This window comes from Peromyscus maniculatus, chromosome 4, assembly GCF_049852395.1.
Source record: "Peromyscus maniculatus bairdii isolate BWxNUB_F1_BW_parent chromosome 4, HU_Pman_BW_mat_3.1, whole genome shotgun sequence".
NCBI classification, from domain to species: domain Eukaryota; kingdom Metazoa; phylum Chordata; class Mammalia; order Rodentia; family Cricetidae; genus Peromyscus; species Peromyscus maniculatus.
This window is the reverse complement of record NC_134855.1, coordinates 105,716,991-105,738,092: the sequence shown is the minus strand read 5'-3', so window position 1 is coordinate 105,738,092 and position 21,102 is coordinate 105,716,991. Positions and strand designations below refer to the sequence as shown.

At 44.3% G+C, this 21,102-nt stretch overlaps 1 protein-coding gene across 1 annotated transcript in view; it reads right to left on the bottom strand.

Annotated features, from left to right (window-relative positions):
* Acoxl (acyl-CoA oxidase like) overlaps positions 1–21,102 on the bottom strand; it is a 300,810-nt gene that overhangs the window by 231,688 nt on the left and 48,020 nt on the right. Inside the window, exon 9 of the mRNA XM_042276199.2 lies at positions 20,326–20,458. Coding sequence (XP_042132133.2) covers positions 20,326–20,458 — 133 coding nt within the window. The remainder of the gene's footprint in view (positions 1–20,325; positions 20,459–21,102) is intronic.

The window sequence follows — 21,102 nt, the reverse complement described above, 5'->3', positions numbered from 1 at the left end:
CTGAAGACGTTTGGGGGTCGGAATCCTAAACATCTGCCTTCTTCTCTCTGAACCTAAGTATCTGCTATCTGCATCTCAGCTCACTTGGGCTCCACCCTTCTCCTCACCTTGCCGTTCCCGGTGGCGTGGCTATCTGGCTTGATACAGACTGGACAAACAGGCTGCAACTGCTACAAAAAAAAAAAAAAAATTCCTCCTCCTTTGTTTTAGTTTGGGCCTGTAAATTTACTGTGCTTATCTCATTTCATGATACACCTTAAAGGATTTATTAAATTGTTACTCTCCTCATATACTATATTTTTGAATAAGAGTTCCTGTTTCTATATTAAAAAAATTTCAGTACAAACTTAATATTTTTAAGGCTAAACTGACAGGTATAAAACCAAAGTTCTAAGCTTATAAGGGCAACTAACTTATAAATTGTTAAGAATATGTTTACTTTAATTAAAGATAATTAAGAAATAAAACTTGTTGATTGTTTGGCCGACCTAAACTGTGAACTGTTAAGGATAAGTTGTATTTAAGCTATAAGCTATTAAAGGTAATTTTCAGGATACAAATTAAAACTTGATCATCATAAATGATCAAATTCCCTAACGTATACAAAATCATATTTATGTACATGCTATGTATGCTAAATTTCATATAATCAATTCATTACTTAGCCCCCTAGCATTTAAAATGTTTAAGCTTTGGACAAAACTGTCGTACCCTTTATTGCCAGGGTTTTTTCCAAACTATGCTTTGAGATAATTTAGATTATATTTCCATTTATCAGGTTTAAAGATAATTTGCCTTACTATCCAATTTCAAGTGAAAGACAGCTCACCTAACAGATTTCAAAATGACATAGATGCTTTTGGATGTAAAGTTTTTATAAAGGGATATAGAGGTTTAGATTTAGAGAATGTTTAGGAAAGTTAAAAAATAATTTATGATATATGAATTGCCAGTTATTAGGATAGATCAATGTAACACATAAACATCTAGATGTTATTAATGATATATGAATCTCAGTAATAACCTAGAGATACTGAAGAGGTATGCTTAAGTTAGATCTGTGGATAAAGTTTTTATTGAGGTCTGAGATATATAAGCTTTAGGAATGGACTTTTATGTCTTAATACAAGAGTCTGTGGACCTCCCCAGAAGGGACACTGGGGCTAAATATAGGCTGTAGCTCCTCTGCTGTACAAGGTATAAAAATTGTCCCAGTAAAGGTTGATCCTGACTTTACTAAAGAAATTAAGATTATTGTACAACCCTCTACAAAAACAATTCAGATTCATGCAGGGCAGAGCCTAAGGGAGCTACTGGTGTGAATTCCACTGATATGGCCTTCTGGATTCAGGAAATTAAATATTCCAAATCAACTAAACACTTAAAATACAGGGGGAAAAATAATTGGCTTGCTAGACATAAGCACGGTTGTTTCTTATATTTCAGGAAAAGATTTGCCAAGTACTTAAGATGACTACTACTCTTTGGTCTCTTATAGGCCTAGGTCAACCTAATATTATTGTTAGCAACTCAAAAATATTAAGATGGTCAGATAGATAAAATTATGACATATTCTGACCATATGTCATCCACCATACCTAACACACTATGGGAAAGAGACATACTGTAACAAATGGATATACCATTAATTTCTGCTATGAACTAATATCATCTCAAATGCATTATATGGGTTTTAAACTTAAAGGAACTTGAGTATACAAGCTCAAGGCATAATTGGGCCCTTTATTCCAGAAATCATACATGACAGACATAGCCTAAGGTATCAAAATTTATCCTAGGGGCCACTGTCCACTGTTGACTCTGTTACTTGTAAATCTGATGCTCCTATCTGGGTTAAGCAGTGACCTTTAAATGCTGAGAGAATTGTAATTGCTACCTGCCGGGTGGAGGAAAAACTTAAATATTGGGCATATAAAGCCCCCCACCAGCCTTTAAATCACCCCAATATCTTTTTATTTAGGAATATCAGGATTATAGACTGTTACAAGACCTTAAGAAATTAAATATAATTTATTAAAGCCAAGGGGAACCTCACAGCCTGGCTTCCCATCTAACACAGCCATCCCCAGAAACCAAAAAATAATTGTCATAGATGTACAAGATTGCTTCTTTACCATGCCTCCTCACCCTAAAGATTGTCAGCATTTCAAATACTTGTAGCTTGCTACTCACCCTGCCATGATGGAGGCCAAAGCCGACATAAATGCGAGTTCTGTTTATCCAGGACTCATTCTTTGAACAGAATTCCTCATTTTATCCATACAGATTAACTTTCAGAACTAACGGTCAGTTATAGCTTCCTCACGGTCCCCCAACCTAATAATTATATGTATGTGTGTGTGTGTGTGTGTGTGTGTGTGTGTGTGTGTGTGTGTGTGTGTTACAATAATTTTATTGCACAGATGATGCCAAACTATGAAACTTATGAGTCTATAGAATGGCAAATAACTCTACAGGATATACTGGCACCTTTTCTTATGTCTGTCCAACAATTACAAATTCTTTCCCTATGGAAGCTCACCATGAGGCTTACTTATGATTTATGGTTATGATATAAGAAGTAATACACCATTTATTTTACTGCTTTTCAATTTTAGGAATGCCTAGAACTCATATATAGACAATAGACTTACTTATACTTCAAGAACTCTTAAGAATTGGCGCTTAGATTTTTCATATGTCCCACTACAGGCATTCCTTATTACTCCAAGGCCAAGCCACAAAGTCACACCTAAGCCTCTGTGATCTTCTCACTGGTATTTAAAAAAGTCCTGATGTTTTCATACTGTCAGGAGGAGGATATGCCTACATGTCTTCACAGGACATTGACCTGCCTTTATGAATCCTGGATCGCCTGGTCACACCATATACTAGGCCACTGCAGGACAAAGGCACTCTAAAGCTGCCAGACTGAATACAGACTGTTATTTACCTCTAGATTCTTAAATATTGAGTGTTAAATATGATTAGAAATAATAATTCTCTTCTACAAAATTTACCACTGTTATATTGCTAACATGTCTTAAGATTTTATCCATTAAGAAGGTTCTCACAAGCTTCAGGAAATCAAAATTTGCCAATGCTCACAAACCAAGAAGGACTGGGAGGAATGCAACCTAACTACAGTTCTTATCTCCCGCTTACAAAATTTCTTTTTCTCCTCTGGGTGGAGGAGGAGCCTTGCCTCTCCCTGGCCTGGTATCCCCTTCTCTTATCTGCTAACCATGCATTTAATGTCCCATAGGTATGCCTAAGAGAAAAAGTTTCCTCTTTAAAACTCCTCATCTTTAAAACTCTTCGGCTGCATGTTCTACCATTAATACACATATTTGTCTCCAGCAGAAATTCTAACCATTTAAAGAGTTACAGGTTGTCATCCTCTGGCCCATGGACATGCTGTATAGCTGCAGGTCTGCATCCCACCCTCCAGGCCACACCGATGTGCTGTCCAGCCCAACCCTGCGTCACGCCCTCCAGCCCACAAGACAGAAAATTCTGCTACACTGCCTGTCTCACAGAGCCTGAAACAGCCTGCGCTTCGTGGGTTTCCACTGCATCCCAGGCCTCAAGACCCCCAGCTTCGCCCCCATATCCGCAGAAAGTAACCATGAGAGATTTCTACAGCCCCCTTTGTCACGTACCCCTCTTTGTGAACTGAACTTTCCAGCCCAGGGGCTGGACTGCCCTTAAAAATGCTCTATTGTTAATTGTATAAGTTCTGCCCATGATCCTGAAATGTATGTACTACCAGATATTCTCCTCATGTACTTATGACAATTGTTCTGTATGTAACTCTTGCCATTTATACCCTGACACAGGTTATTACTATTTTCTCATAACTAGTGGTTTAACATTGCATCGATTACAAATTTAACTAGGTAAGCTTCAGCTGCAGCCTTAGTCCCACAGGTGCCCATGACTCAGGTAACTTGTTAACTATGCCTCCTTAAAATACAGGTTAGCCAAATTAATACCACTAACCAAAGAATAATAGATAGAGTTAATATTCCAAACTAACCATTTCTTTTTGATAAGTCACAATCATAGTATTCAGACACTTTTGACCACATCATGCAATACTTGCTAAGGATAGATTTTTATGTTATTCCTCTGCTCCCTTTTTGAGACAGAGCTATTCTAATTATATACAGCTATGCCAATTAGATGGTTAAACTAATCCTCAGCCTGCCATCTATATAGACTATTGGTTATAAATATATATATCATAGGTACAATATTGATTAAATATCAATGTTAATCATTACTATCATTTTTCAGAAATCTCCAAACTTAAGTTTATCTACATATTCACTGTCCTACAAAAAAAATTTTTTTTAACTAAATGAAAAAAGGGGAACTGCTGCGGGCCGCAGAAATATATCATAAGAACTCAGCTGGTTATGGCAAAGTCACTACCTGGAGGGATCAGGGAATTCCTCCAGAGGAAGCCAAATCCCAAGGAGTTTTTGGTGTTACTTGGCTTGTTATATATCAGCTGTATTCTGTTATGAAAATCATGTGTGCCTTCATAGCTTTCCCAATTGACTTTTCCCCAAGAAGAGCTAACAGTGTGGCCTGATCACTCTCTGGACATACATATTCCAGGCATTTTGAGAACAGCCTCAGGAAAGGCTTTCTCTGGAACCAGTTATCTCCCTTAGCCACTTTCAAGGACTACAGGAAACATCACCCAGGTGGTCACCCAATTTCCGAGGATTAACAGTGATAGCAACCCACAGGTGAGTCTCCTGACTTAAGATAAATTCCACAAGGAGACATCACCCAGGTGGTCACCCAATTTCCGAGGATTAACAGTGATAGCAACCCACAGGTGAGTCTCCTGACTTAAGGTAAAATCCACAAGGGGACACCGCCTGGGTCAGGTAGACATTAAGTAATAGCTTTACACAATTTAGCTCAGACCCCTCCTTTCTTACAGCCTTACTAACTTTATAGATCCCTAATTACTTACTTAACCACTTCTAGGAATATTTAGATAACCTTCTATGCTAACAGCTATGCTCAGCCAGAACTCCCAGTTCAGGCTTCCCTGTAATTATCATTATTGGTAGCATCCAGCCAGGTCCATCACCGGATGGAGGAAAGTACCTTATCAGAGATACCTCTGTACTTTCTAAGAACAGACTTAAGCATCCAGGCCACCTGTTTGAAAAGGCCTGGTGGATGTGCTAATTAAGCTTAACTTCCTCCTTTCCCAAACCTTACCTCCAGTTCCAGATCTCCCTTTAGCTATCACCAGAGGCATCTAGCTGTACACAGGTTGCCTAGAGACTGAGCACACTTTCCCCCACCCTGCAGAAAAACGGCAGACAGCTTGGACAGATAGGAGCCACAGGAAAAAAGAAGACAGTTTTATTTTCTCCCATTGACCTAGCAACTTATAGATTTTTAACATCCTTTACCAAACACATTTAAGGTTATAGCTGTGCACGTAAGATCCCTCTTCTTAGATGTTACCCATATTTAGCCTTTAGTTAATTCATTAGTCACTTCCCCTTTGGGTCACAAATGGTAATTAACAACTTGTGCCCCTCTTTGTAATTCTTATCAACCCTCCATTTGATCCTGATAGCGGACAATCACTGCCTGAGGAAGTTCAGGCTGAGTGTCCTGGGTGGAGGGGAGGATTGTGATTTTGGGGAGATATATAACTGTAAAGCAGAGGACAGGAAGAGAGGAAAGGGAGAAGAGAATGGAAGAACAAGATGGGTAAGAACTTGAGAGGAACAAACTGAGATGGGGAAGAAATAGATTGAAGGGCTACAGGAGAGTACTAGAGGAACGAGATGGAAGATGAGGAAGAGCCAGATGAGGGAGAAGGAGACGGGAGAGGAGATGATATGGGAAGGAACAAGATGGATGAGAACCTAGAAGGGGCAGAACTAGATGAAGGAATTAAGATAGAACCTAGAGGGGACAGTAGATAAATATAGAGAGAAATCAAACAAGAAAGGAGCTAGACATAAGAACAGAACTGAAGCTGTGTATAAAGGATGTTATGCCAGAGGAATTAAAGCAAGTGGACTATGGAACTCGGTGTGCTGAGATTATATTTCCTGATAATAGTTCTCGCCGTTAGTAGTTCTCTCTCCTGAGCCCCTGGGATGTATAATATTAAGGCTGGTCCCTCTAATATTATACAAGAAAAGACAAAGAAAGAAGAGAAAAAGAAGCGACTGAATAAGTGAACGAAGGGGAAGAAGCAAATTTTGATGCAGAAGAATTCCAAGTAATTTATGTCGATAGCCCACCCTTAGGGAAGTACAGCATAACTGCCCACATGTTAAGCATGAGCTGCTCATTCACATGAGCAGGCAGTACTTTAACCTAGAGAAAACTTACAGACCCTATCTTAGACATGCTAAGTCAGTGACACCTGACCTGGGGCAGTGGAGAGGTCAGGGCAGCTGCTGGGCCCTAGAGAGTCCATCGATTGTACCCAACCATCCCATTTCCCACTTCCATCTGCAGGGGGGGAAAAAATCACATCTTCATATTGTGTGGAACTGCCATGGACACAGATTAACCCAAAGCATGCCTCTGCGGACTCCACGTTCAGCGATCCCCATCCATGTTCATTGATCCCCATCCACGTTCAGTGATCCCCACACCTCTCTGCTCTTTGCCTTTCACCCCGTATTCTGCTGCCTTAAACAGCTGAGCCTCGATAAACATGGTTTGGATCTGGAATATCCCCCAAAGGCCACGTGTTAAAGACTTGATTCCAACTGTGATGTTCTTGGGAGGCGGTAGAACCTTTAGGGTGTAGACCCTAGCAGAAGGAAATTAGGTCACTGGGGATACTCTTTGAAGGGAATATTGGGAACGTGTTCCCTTCCCATATGTGCCCCCCAACTTTCCTGCCACCACGATGTGAGCAGCTTGGCTCTGCTGAACATTCCTCACCATAATGTACTCCTCCCCGTGGGCCCCAAACAACAGAACCAGCCTCCAAGGCTATGACCCAAAACAAATGTTCTTCTTTTAAGTTGGTTTTCTCAGATACTTTGTTTTCAGCAACAGAGAGCTGACTAATACAGGCATCTTCCTAAATTTCACACCAACCTCTTCTCCTGAGACCTTGAGGACAGAAGATGTCATTTTGTCCCATCTTCAACTTTCTTGTCCCCCCTTGAAAGTTTCTCTCTAGCTCCTCCTCTTTCTAGACTGATCCTCTTCCCCATCTCTGAGGAAGAAATATCTGCTTTCATACCAAGGTCAAGTTTCCACTCGTGGTAAAGTCAGGCCTGTGACTAAGGTGGACGGTTATCAATGTAATAGGACCTAGAAATCACCCAAGAGAAAGTCCTCTGGCGTCCCTATAAGAGGCCGTCTAGACGAGGTTAGCCCGGGTGAGAAGACCATGTTAGCTACAGGTGGCGCCCTGCCGTCAGCTGAATAAAAAGGGAAGTGGACCGAGCAGTACCAGAGCGCATCACTCTCCGCGTCTCGACTGTGGATGTAAGGTTCCCAGCTGCCTCCAGCTCCTGTCGCTATGGCTTCCTGGCTGTAATAGATGATGGAAATCCCTCACACCCTAAACAAGCATAAACCCTTCCTCCTGTAAAGCCACTGCTTGTCAGATACTTTATCACCACAACAGGAAAACGAACTGTTGCTGGAGGGCTTCTCTCCAGATTCCACCAAGCCCCGCAGTCCCACAATCCACGTATAAAATAGTCACTCAGACACTTATATCACTTATAAACTGTATGGCCATGGTAGGCTTCTTGCTAACTGTTCTTTTATCTTAAATTAATCCATTTCCATATATCTATACCTTGCCACGTGGCTGGTGGCTTACCAGCGTCTTTACATGCTGCTTGTCCTGGCGGTGGCTGCAGTGTCTCTCCCTCCTTCTTCCTATTTCCCCAATTCTCCTCTCTCCTTGTCCCGCCTATACTTCCTGTCTGGTCACTGGCCATCAGTGTTTTATTTATATAGAGTGATATCCACAGCACTTCCCCTTTTCTTCTTTTTTTAAAAAGGAAGGTTTTAACTTTAACATAGTAAAATTACATATAACAAAACAATTATCAAGCAAGAATTACAGTTACAATATTAAAGAAGATGTCCTATCTATCTTATATTTGTGAGTTTAAGGTTTTATATCTAACTTATCTTTTATCATAACTGAGGAAATTACAACTATTCCAGATCCAAGCTGGAATGGCTACCCACTACAACGAACCAACGCAATGACCCTCCCTATGGTCACCCTTCCGTCCTCTCTCCGGCAGCAACGGTCTGTCTATTTCTTCTTTTCCCTCTGCATACTCTCTAAAACGCAAGGATCCAAAGTCCATCTTAGTAACTCCCTTAGCTGAAGACACAGAATAGGCCCTTGGGTTCAAGCCTCAAGTCCACCACTCCATTGGATGCTGTCGGGATATAAGGAAGATCACGTTAAAATCTACAGAGGGACTTCCGTGCAAGGCTCAAGTAGAGGGCTCTATTACCATAAAAGCTCGCCAACCCCCATCAACACCTTCAGGGGGAGGGACATTGTATTTGTTTTTAAAAAGAGGCTCCTGTCATCTTTAGCCTAGTTGTGACCTATAAACAAGACAATTTGTAAGGTCATGGGTAACCATAGAGACATGTCAAAGGAAAACCCATTCCTAAATCGAACTGCTCCCCTTGTTTCTCTAAAGGACTTTCAAAGTGGACTCTAGGCACAGCACCCCTTTCACTATGCATGTCCAAGGACGATGCTTGGAACCATGCTGCCCCTGTGACAAAGGTGCCCTTTAAGTCACGGGCAAACGTCATACACCAGAAGGATCGTCCCGCTGAAGAGATCGGCTCTTTTTAAGAGAGTCCAGCGCGTGGGTCGCAGCAAGGCTGGGATGAGATGGGAAATGTAAGAAAGAGAAACTGCTGCTGTGAGCCAGCCCCCGAGCGCCTCACACTACCGCAGCTGTTCATTCAAGCATGAAAAGTGGGGCATTATTCTCACAACACTGATTAGACAAGGAAATGAGATATGCAAATATTTTTTAAAAGTTGACTCACTCCAACATTATTACCAGATGAAAGTTCACAAAAAAAAATATGCCTCAGCGGCTTGGTATGGAGCTAATGTCCTTGACTCCGACGACCTGACCTAGAAGATCCCTGAAACCAAAAATTAAATTCAAGGATCAGGCCACACAATCACAGAGATGGACAGGATGAAATTTTTGAAATATTGCATGGGTCAGCTCAGCCCCAAAGTCAAAGAAGCTGTTGTCCAAGCAAAGACGCACATATGTTTCAAGAAACCCAAGATATTGCTCTTTTAGAGCCCAATATGCCCATAATTCTGTCTCTGGTGAAGCCTTAATACAAAGGGTCATTGACAGGAAGATTATTTTGTTTTGTTTGTGTGTGGGTTGCAGAGAGGGATGTTTGTTTGGTTGTTTGATTGGTTGATTTTGTTGTTAATTTTTTAAGAGAGAGAGAGAGAGAGAGAGAGAGAGAGAGAGAGAGAGTCTCTATATATAGTCCTAACTCTCCTAGAGCTCACTATGTAGCCCAGGCTGGCCTCAAAACCACAGAGATCCTGCCTCAGCCTCCTGAGTGCTGGGATTAAAGTCATACACCACCATGCCCAGCTATGAAATGAAGTTTGTAGAGCCTGAAATCATTGAAGGACATGGCTGGGCACAGCACTCCACTGCCAAGAGGCCTCACTTCCCAGAGCCCCTTGTCTTTCATTTGTAAAAGACACCAGGAAGGGACTGCAGTGTCACTGAGTAAGAACATGTGGACAGAGGAGTCCAGCCCACTGCAGATGCCTGTATGCCTGGATCCCTCCTCCTGGACTTCCTATATGCCTAGCTCCCTCCTCCTGGACTTCCTGTATGCCTAGCTCCCTTCTCCTGGACTTCCTGTATGCACGGCTCCCTTCCCTCCTCCTGGACTTCCTGTATGCATGGCTCCCTTCCCTCCTCCTAGACTTCCTGTATGCATGGCTCCCTTGCCTCCTCCTGGACTTCCTGTATGCACGGCTCCCTTCCCTCTCCTGGACTTCCTGTATGCACGGCTCCCTTCCCTCTCCTGGACTTCCTATATGCATGGCTCCCTTCCCTCCTCCTAGACTTCCTGTATGCATGGCTCCCTTGCCTCCTCCTGGACTTCCTGTATGCACGGCTCCCTTCCCTCTCCTGGACTTCCTGTATGCATGGCTCCCTTCCCTCCTCCTAGACTTCCTGTATGCATGACTCCCTTGCCTCCTCCTGGACTTCCTGTATGCACGGCTCCCTTCCCTCTCCTGGACTTCCTGTATGCATGGCTCCCTTCCCTCTCCTGGACTTCCTGTATGCATGGCTCCCTTCCCTCTCCTGGACTTCCTGTATGCATGGCTCCCTTGCCTCCTCCTAGACTTCCTGTATGCATGACTCCCTTGCCTCCTCCTGGACTTCCTGTATGCCTAGCGATGCTGTAACGGGACTGTGTCTAGGTCACAGACACCTACTGAAGGCCTCCTATTTGTGATGGCCTGGTATTGTGTGATGCCCCCACCCACCCACACAGCTTCTGGCAGCAAATACAGAGTTCACATCAGGGACTGTAATAAACAAGGCACTTTGAGATTTCTGTAAAGGTAGGTTCTCCACAGGATAGAGAGTTTTCCTGGAAACACAGCATCTACCTACAAAGAACCAATGACTAAGAAAGGAAACAGAGTCACAGGCAGAAGGACCAGCCTGTACCGAGCCGAGGTGACAAAGTGTGGCCTGTTTGAGGAGCCGAAACAAGGTCTGCATTGCTGGGGCTTGGGATCAATTTCTCTCACTCAGGTATAATTCCCCTTAGCCTGGCTGCTCCAAAGTTTGGCCTGAACTGCATTATGAAGCTGTAATCCTATTACACAGAGTCTTTAGAGAACAAGAGACCGTCCCTGGGCTATGTGTCATCTGCCCAGAATAGCAATTCAGTCACACTGACAGTGTCGTCAGGCCCAGGAGGCTCCCCCATGAGCCGTCCGCAAGGGTAGCCAAGGAATAAGTGAGCACCACAGGAAATAAACACAAACGTCTCTGCCTGTGTACTCACTGCCCAGACTGGAACGCCCCAGGGCAGGCCAGACCCACGATTAGAACACAGCTCTGGATCGGCACACAAGACAATAGAGTTATTTTGTTTGCTTTCTAAAAATTTAATTTAGGGTTCTAGGGCTCTTAGTACATTTCAAATGCCCCTGCATAAGAGTTGGGAATGTAGCTCAGTGTTACTGTGCATGTCTAAAATGCCATGAGGTCCTGAGTTCCATCCCTGAAATCAACAAATAATTAATATTAATAAATAATAAATAGAAGGCCACCAAATGTCTGATATATGAAATAGATAGTAATAATTAATAAATAATAAATAAATAGAAAGTGACCAAATCCCCAAAACATTATGATCTGAACTGATCCATTCTCTACTAAAGAAACCCCTCCCTTCATGAGCACAGTAAGTCAGCGATCTGTCCATCATCTGCTCACAATTTATTTACTAGACACTAAGTATCAAGCCTTGTTCTAAGTTTAGAAAGGACAATGATGACCAAGAAAAGACAGGATTTGTCCTCTTGTTCTTAAATTCTCTGGGGAGGTAAGTCACTCAAAGTCTACATGATAGCCCGAATAAAGTGTGAAGAAGGGCCAGTTGAACATTTAAGAAAATGTCTCTGCTTATGGAAGTGAGAAGATATCCTTCTCCTTATCTCCCTAGACAAGTTCAAGGCACACATTCACCAAACCCAGACCTGCCTGTCCTTGACCCCTCATGTCAATGACATCAGGCCCTCTCTAAGCTGGCCCCTGCACACGTGTCCATTTTTTTCCTGTCCCTATTACTTCTACATCCGTGATGTACCATGTCTTCCTCAGATCATTATGGTAATCCTAATTGTCAACTCTTTGTTCTCCCATCCATTAGCCACCTGTTAGGACTGTCGGGCTAAAAATGTAAGTCTCAACCAGGCTGTGCTGGTGCACGCCTTTAATCCCAGCACTTGGGAGGCAGAGCAGATGGATCTCTGAGCTCGAGGCCAGCCTGGTCTACAAAGTGAGTTCCAGGACAGCCAGGGCTACACAAAGAAATCCTGTCTAAAAAACAAAAAACAAAAAACAAAAAACCGTAACTCTCCTCACATCTTCTTCCTTCGCAGCTTCCCTGACATCCATCTCCTCTCAAGCATCCCATGGAAACTCAGGCCATGTTAATTTCTGTGTGGCACCATAACTAGACCACACTGTTCACCTACTCTGTGATTTTATGCATTCTCCCTTGCCTGGAACATCATTCCATTACTTTGTTAGCCAACTAACTTCTACCTGGGTTTCAAACCTCAGTATAAGGTCTTTGGGGGATTCCCTGGATGGTCAAAGCTAATCTTGGTGGCAACTCCCTCTGATCCTGCTCATGTTAGCATTTATATCTTACTAACTGTAACTGCTGGTCTCTCTGTCACTCAACCTTTTTATTTCCTTGGTCAACCCCACTAATATTAGAGGGGAAAAAAAGGTGATTCAGGGAGCAGAACTCTAATCTTCAGCCAGCAGTTACACCTAGAAAACAACGGACTCAAAAAAAAATAGACAAGAGGAAGGAGCCTTACAAAGTAAAAATAATTATGCAAAAAAAACCCTAAAATCAGGAAAATGTTTCATACAGAACAACTCTGTAGAGATAAGAGAGGGAATAAACAAGAGAGGTGATCGGAGAAATGTCCTAGCCTCCAAACAAGAAAGTTCTAAGCAAAGAGAAAAATTACCCAGAAAGAAAGGAGACATAAGCTCTAAAATTCAAAGAGTCTGCCGGGTGCCACACTGGATAAATGAGAATCCAAACCTAGACACATCACTAAGACATTCCCACACTCAAGACAAACGGCTCACAGAGAAAAAGTATAGATGCACTACAGGGAGACACAGGGTTTCCCACGAACAGACTGAGTGCAATACGGGAATGGAGAAAAAAACCTTTAAAGGTTTTTGGGGGCGGGGTGAGAGTATTTTCAATTTACAAGTCTCAGTTAAATTATCAGTCATAAGTAAAGGCAAACTAAAGACCACTAAAGACACAGAAGGAGACAAAATAGTCATTTACATACCCTCCCAGATATTTAATATGTATTGCAAGAAGCGAGAGGAAATCTACATAGTTCTATTGTGGACAAATGCATAACCCTGGCCTTAATAATGTAACCAAAAACCAAGAGCTAGGTGATAAGTACAGAAGGAAAAAAAATCAATGTTTTAGTTTCTACATTATAAAAATGACTAATACTTCTGCGGACCACAGTGGAGAGTAGATAGAATCATGAAACAGAGTTGTCGGGATAGGAAATGGGAAGGTGCAGGATATATGTAGGTGATCTAGTAGTCTTCATGAAAAATAAAAACAATGTAAAAGTCAGAAACGAAAGGAAAAGGGTGAAATGGGAAATTAAGAGTAGGGTTTTGCATAATTGAGCCGAACTCTCATCTCTCACAGCAGAGACGTGGAAATGCCTAAAATTAATAAATCAAGAAACTCAGAAATACAAATAATCCACAAATTCTCATTTTGCCTCTCTTAACAGAGCTCTGTGGTGTCTGATTTAAATGGCCTGGGATATTTTAAAATTTATCCAATGAAATGTAAACTTTTTGACCTATTAAATTTTATTATAGAATAGGCACAGAAATTCAAAACAATTACAATGACTGAGTTTTTAACAACTCCTCTGGACACCTTCCATAAATGCCCATCATAAATGGCCCCTTTCAGTATAAAGACTGCCTCCAACCTTAGCCCTCCCAGTGCATAGATGCTGAAGACCAGGGAAAGGCACCACTATCAGAAAAAGTCAGCATCCCACGAAAGATCAATTAGGTGGGTAGAGGCCTGCATTCTGGCCCGGCACCTGGTCATCTGACACCTGACGAATTCCAGTTTGGGTAGGAATCTCCAGGATTTTCAATGTGGACAAGTTCTAAATCTTTAGTTGATGGTCCAGGGGCAGCTGAGGGTAGCAGGGCTTGTGCAAGACACTCGGAGACCTCTCACTTGAGAAAGACCCCACTTTTGAGTAAGAACTGGACGCCAGTGAACTGTGAGCCCTGACAAACTCTGGGTAAACTGTTATGTTGCTTTGAATCACATTCTTTCTCAACTACATACAAGAATCATGAAAGCATCCATCTTGCAGGACAGCTGAGATGATCAAACGGGTCATTGTGCATAAAATGCTTAAAACATTGTCCCTTAACAAGAGGCTCCCAACACAGCCAGCTACAGTCTGACTGTGGCTTTTCTCTTTGGGCCCCTTTCTCTATGAATCTACTAAAGCAAGGGAAATGGTGAAATAGCATGAAACAGTGAAATGTGAAGAAAAGGGACCGTGACCTTCACAGGCATTCATCCTACCTGGAAAGGGGTTCAAGCAGAAACACTAAGAAAAACCTGCCAGCCATCAGTCGCCATTATCCATCCTTCCAGGTGGCAGAGACAATGATCCCCAGGGACAGGTGACAGAGCTTCCATAAGGCAATGAATCTCGCCACAGCTGCAGCCCAGGTCACTCTGTTCCAGGTAAGTAGGCTGCCAAGCTGAGGAAGGCCAGCTCCCTTTCTAGCAGGACCCAGGCAAGGAGCGCTGGAAACGGTCCACAGCCAAGGCAGTATCACAGTTCCCCTTACAGCTGCCAGGGCTGCGCCCGGGGCCTCAGAAAGCTGGGTTTCCAATGCCTGCTCAGCCTCTGATGACTCAGTGACAGGGAGCCCTGATCCTTGAACTCCTGGCACGGTGGCGGCATCTGAAGTTCCTGTGCCACATCAAACAGGGAGTAATGCCCCAGGACTTCCCTCTCCTTCAGTATTGAAAAACTCCAGCCCTGCCACATGTTCTGAGGGTGTTCATCTGTAAATATGACCTGGATATGTGAGTCAGGAGGGATGGGCTGCACGCCAACTCTAGGTTACTCTGCCAGGGATCAAGAGGCCTCACTCAGAAATGTTTCTATAAAAGACATGCAGTGGGGGCGGGGTGCAGCTCCGTGGGGGCAGGGTGCAGCTCAGGCCAAGTGTTGTGAGTGCATGAAACCCTAGAGTGAATCCCTAACATGGTGGGGTATGGAGCTTAGATTAGGACATGATCTCTGAGGTCCCTTCCAACCCACAATACCCCAAGGCTCTCCTTTGAAGATGTGTTAGCCCCAGGTCCCCACCACTACCACCTCTGTCCCCCTTCCAGGGTAACCCTGGATGCTCCTTCTCAATGGTGCCCAGCTCCTTTGGTGCACGCTGGGTCTCTGGGGCATGCACCTGTCCCAGGTCATCTCTACCACCGCTGAAGTGCTGAGAGCGAATTGTTCGGCACGCGCACGTGCATGGAACTAAGTGCACAATGGAAACTCTTCCAAACACCCACTTCAGACACTCATGCTTATCTCTAGCTGTGTTTATCTCCAGTGCCTCGGACTCTGGGGGAAAGTACAGCAGTTAAATCTTTCAAAAGATAAACGTTGCTGAGTACACACTTTTACTCCCAGTAACTGGGAGGCAGAGGCAGGAGGATCTCTGAGAGTTAGAGGGTAGCCTGGTCTATAAGCCAGCCAGGGCTACATAGTGAGACCCTGTCTCAAAAAGAAAAGACAAATGTTTAAGTTTCTGTTGTGGAAAATGTAAACAATATTTTTGTATCCATCCAAAGTGACACAAACGGCTTTGTTATCGTTTGGCTTATTTTTTTAAGAGACACGTATGAGTCAAATTATACTCTAAAGTCGTCAAAATAGCCCTAGCTTATTTACGAGCTTGATCTTTAGCCTGGCAATCACACAGCTGATGCACCCCCACGCTCACAGTGACAATAAGAAGCTAAATAAACGGATGGCAGCAGCAAAACCCTAGCCACTCTTGACACCCAACGCAGAGCAAACACACAATGGCAAGGAAACATTCTGCAAGTTGGTATTTGCTGCCCTCTGGTGATCAGTCCTGGGAAGTTTCCATACAGAGACCTGGAAAGTGCATCCTTCACACAGACGTGTGCCCCTCAACCCCCACCATCTAGGCTAAAGCCATCCATCATCCCACCAGACTTCTCATCAACACAGCAGGTCCTGGTCCTCTGTTCTCCAGGTGTGTGTGTGTGTGTGTGTGTGTGTGTGTGTGTGTGTGTGTGTGTGTGTGTGTGTGTGTGTGTGTGTGTGTGTGTGTGTGTGTGTGTTCAAGAAAGAATAACTCAGCCCAAGCCCTAACTAAGCACTGAGACCATGCTTCCTTTAGAAGGACAGCTAATGAGAGAAGAGAGAAGAGGTGCTGATTCCAACTCTCCAACACTGCTCTCTGTGTCGTGTGCTAAAACAGTTACCTCCATGCAGAATCAATCCAAAAGAAGAAGTTGGCTATTTACATCCTCACCCCTGTCTGCTCACACCCTCCACACTCACGGTGTTGTCCTCGGTTCCCTTCCTTGCTGGGAAAGGCTTCCCAGCTACCCCAAGTAGGCTTCAAAAGTCTTTTTGAAGCCTCCCTCCCCCACTCCACCCCCCACTCCAAGCATCTCGGTTTCTTTTTCCTCCCGTTCTTGTTGATCATTTAACTGTGCATGGCATTTTGGGCACCAAGTAGAGGATGGCTATCGTGGCAAACCTTTGAGAGAAATCCCAATGCGCTGAGGAATGTCATGGAAATGAGAGATAGTCATGAAAAGTCAGACATCTGGGCAAAGTTTAAAAGGACTGGGCATGCCCGGCCTTGAGCTAATATCATTGTGAGCAGCCTGGATGACAGTTTCCTAATACATCAAGAATGCACGCAGAAGGGTAGGATCCATTTTCCATTCATCAGCGACAGCAGAAGGAACAGAAGCATCTTAGGTTTCAGCCGAGGAAACACCCGTCACATGTCTGAGCGGCAGGGGAAGAGAAGCTGCCAAGGGGTGGCTCTGAGTCACTTACTATGCAACACAGCCACTGGAAACGCCATTCGGAGAGCGACACAGCAACGTACACAAGGTCTGACCCCATCTAGACTCTGGGAAGCGCCACCCCCCATGGCCTAGGTACTACAGCTGGGATCTCGGATGCTGCCCTCCAAACCCATGTGTTGACAGTTTGGTATCTAGCCCGTGGCACAAATGGGAAACTGTGGAGCCTTTAGAACCCAGGGCTTGATAGAAGGACGTATATCATTAGGGCTGTGCCCTTGAAGAAGGCACCATGAGCTCAGCCCCAGGAACAGTTAATCCTGACTGCCGACTTGATGGGATTTAGAATCACCATGAAAACAACTCTCTGGGCATGTCTGTAGGGATCATCTACATTAACGAAGGTGGGACCATGTACTCTGTATATGAACACTAGTCCATGGGTTGGGGTCCTGGACTGAATAAAAAGGAGAAAGTGAACCGAGATTCTTGACTCTGCTTCTTGACTGCAGACGCAAGGTGGCCAGCTATCTCAATTTCCTGCAGCCATGATGTCCCCATCATGTTAGACCATATATGCTTAAAGTGCGGAGCCAAAGGAGCCCTTCCTCCATTCACTCTGCTTCTCATCAGCTACTCTGTCCCAGCAGGAGACAAGTAACTGGTATAGCCCCTTTCTGTCTCTTTACTTCCCAGATGCCACGACAGCGTTCTTGTCTACGCACTCAACCCACAATGCCCGGAAGCAGTGGGATGCCTGGCTGTGACCTGAAACTCCATACCCTTTTTCTTTTTCAGAGTTAATTGTCTCAGAACCCTACACACAGTAGCAGAAAGTTGGCTGGCACGCTGGGTAATCCCAGTGGCTGAAGAGATCTAGTTGAAGAGACTACCAGAAGATTCTAGTTCTGTTGTTTATTCTAGACACCCAGGAACCTAGCCATTTCAGGTTGCCCTCCACAGAAGCATGTTTTCGGGGAAAGACCATTTATTCCTTTGCCACAGCCCACTTCTGTCTTGCTGGTAGCAGCAGCAGCAGCAGCAGCAGCGACAATAACCACGTTATCGACAGTTCTCTGAACCACAGAATTGCTGTTCTAGGCCATGAGCTGGGCACACTTGGTCCTTTGCTCACCATCCTCATCATCAGTCTCATTTTATTGGTGAGAAAATTGAGCTTCAGAGAGGATGAAAGACTCCCCTACAGCCCACTTCTGGACACACATGAGATATGACTGGAGTCCAGGTCCCCTGAGTTAAGGGCCCACACTCACCATCGTATACCTACACTGACAGAAACCAAGGATGCATTTCAGACCACTCACAAAGAACTGATCTAAACGTGGCTCTTGAGATGCGCAGGGGAATCAATGCTAGCCCCGTGATAATGTTCAGGAGAAGAGGAAATGAAGACACACACACACACACACACACACACACACACACACACACACACACACACACCACCCATCGGTCTCCTCTGCTGGAACTGCCACCCCACACTGTACAGATCTGGTGAGATTTAAAACCAGGTCTCAGGGCTGTAGAGACAGCACAGCAGTTAAGGGCACTTACTGCTTTTGCAACAGACCCAAGTTCAGTCACCAGCACCCATGTGATGGCTCACACACATCTGTAACGGGTTCCAAGAGTTCTAAAGCCCACATCTGGCTGCAGCCAGCACCAGGCATGCACATGGCGCATGTACAAGACTTGCAGCAGTGTGGATGTCCTCATGCTGTCTCCCACATGTATCTGTCCAGGGTTCAGTGTTGTGGAATATTTGTACACTGTGTGAAGAGATACTGCTGTGATTGATTTAATAAAGAACTGAATGGCCAAAAGCTAGGCAGGAGAGAAAGGTGGGATTTCCAGGGAGAGAGAGGAAGATGAAGAAGAATCTAGGTGACCAGATTACACCAGAGAGGCCAGTGAGACTCAGAAGGAACGCGTCAGACACACAGAATGGGATAGAAGTAAAAGTCACATGGTAGAATGTAGATTAATAAAAATATTTAAGTTATAAGAGCTAGTTGAAAACAAGTCTAAGCTAAAAGTCAAGCTTTAATAGTTAATAATAAGTCTCTGGGTCATTATTGTGAGCTGGCAGCCCAAAGAAAAATTTGACTACAGTGCAGGGTTTCCCAGAGGCCTCTGGGGCCATTAGCCAACTAGCATATTATTATGCACCCAGAAATCCTGCCAGAAGATCGCTGAGTAGTGGTTGTTGGAAGACTTCCATAAAAAGGAGAGATAGTGTACAGACCCTCCCCTTCTACCCCAATCAACCCTGAATCGGCTTTCCATTCCTGCTCGTCCATTTTCTTAGCACCTGAATGCTGTCCGGCCAGGGCTTCATCACAAAGTTCTCTGAGGTCTCCCATATCAGATGGTGCTGATAAGGGACTGGCCAAGAGACTGGTGGCACGAGACTTCAAAACAGCCACCTAGTCTTGCATAAGAACCACCACAGAACAAGCTTGAGCACAGGGTGTCAGATCATGGCCTCAGACCTGAGCATTGGGGTTCACAGTGTGACAGCTGTGTACACCCACAAAAGGAGCACCATTCAGAGCAGCTGGGGGCAGGGCAGGGTGCCTGCAGGGACCCTGCAGACGTGAGTAAGAGTGGATTTTATGCTGTTCAGTCATCCACAGGCCAGTGTCAAGCCTGGAGTCAGATGAATGAAATTTCTTCCTTCGTGGTGGAAAAACTGGATTCAAGCCACAGATACACACTACCGGGGAGTCTGCATTTAACTTCCAGCTTCGCCAAACTCAGTGGAGCTTAAAGCAGAATTTTCCCTCATGCAGAGACTAAGAAAGCCCAAATAACAAAACACAATGAAGCACAAGGAAGAGAGAAAGAGACTTCCAGAACTTTCCTCTCTCTAGGCTCTGCCCAGAGCTTTCCTCTCTCTAGGCTCTACCCAAAGCAATGCACAAGAGGGAAGGGGATGGGGAAACCCAGATGGCCTCAAAAATCTGGCCTTGTGGACTCTAACCTGTGATGGTAATTGTCACACCCAAATAGCATGTGTAGAGCAATATGTACCAAGTAACTAAGCAAAGAAATGATGCCCTCCCCGCGTGAGTTAATGCTTAATCACTTTCTAGCAGACACACACGTCTTAAATAAGACCGTCTCTCCAGGTCATCTTTTGTGATTCTGCTGCTTCTCCAACTATGCCTAGCAACACACATCTGAGATACAGCTAGATGGAATATAGTTTCGAGGATGCAGAAATGTTCTGCATTCACAGTCAGTCTGCCCCCCTCAGCATATAATGAATATCTCTGGCCCCACATAAGGCTTGAGAACCTTAGCATCTGATGCTGTTACTCATCCTGGAAACAATAAGCCGTGAACTTAATTAGAATCAGAGCCTGCTACCTTCATGCTGCCCATGGCTTTGAACGCCACTGCTAATCTTGAAGGGGTCAGCGTTGCCAGCATTGCGTTGAATCTTGCACTCTTGCTTTGAATGGGTGAATGGTACTGTCCGTCTGGGGCCACAGAACCAAACCTGTGAGGATGTAGGGAAGCAGGATGGAAAAAAGATGGAGTTTAAGACAAAACAAAGTATGGCACCACTAGAAACGAAATCATGTGACTCCCGTGTAGACGCAGAAATGGGAATCCTGGGAGCTTCTCGAAGGAAATGCTGAGAAGGGCTTGACTAGTGGGAGGTAGGGGCAGGTTCTCTGCCACTGCCAGCCTGCAGTGCAGTAGCAGCTCCCAAAAAGGGAGAGGAGGAAGACCACCACCATCCACCAAAGCCAGTGCCCGAGTGTGCAAGCACACACTGGCTTGCCTCCTTAAAACAATTAACAACCCATAAAAGCCACCTGTTTCAGCATTTGGATTTGGTGGGTTTTAGGATGTTCACAATCATTATTACTCCTCAACTCCAAAATTGTCATCAGTTGAAGAGAAACCCCACACCATTTACAGTCGCTCTCTATATTCTCCGCGCTCCAGTCCTGGGCAAGCAACTTTCTTACATTTATGGATCATCATCCTACTCTTTGCATCAGTGGAAACAAAATATGGAACATGTCTTGGGTCTGGCTTCTTTCACTTGGCACAAGGATTGCAAGGTTCACCTATGATCCAGCTTATATCAGCACTTATTTTTTTATGAATTACTATTTCACTCAATTGTTGTTA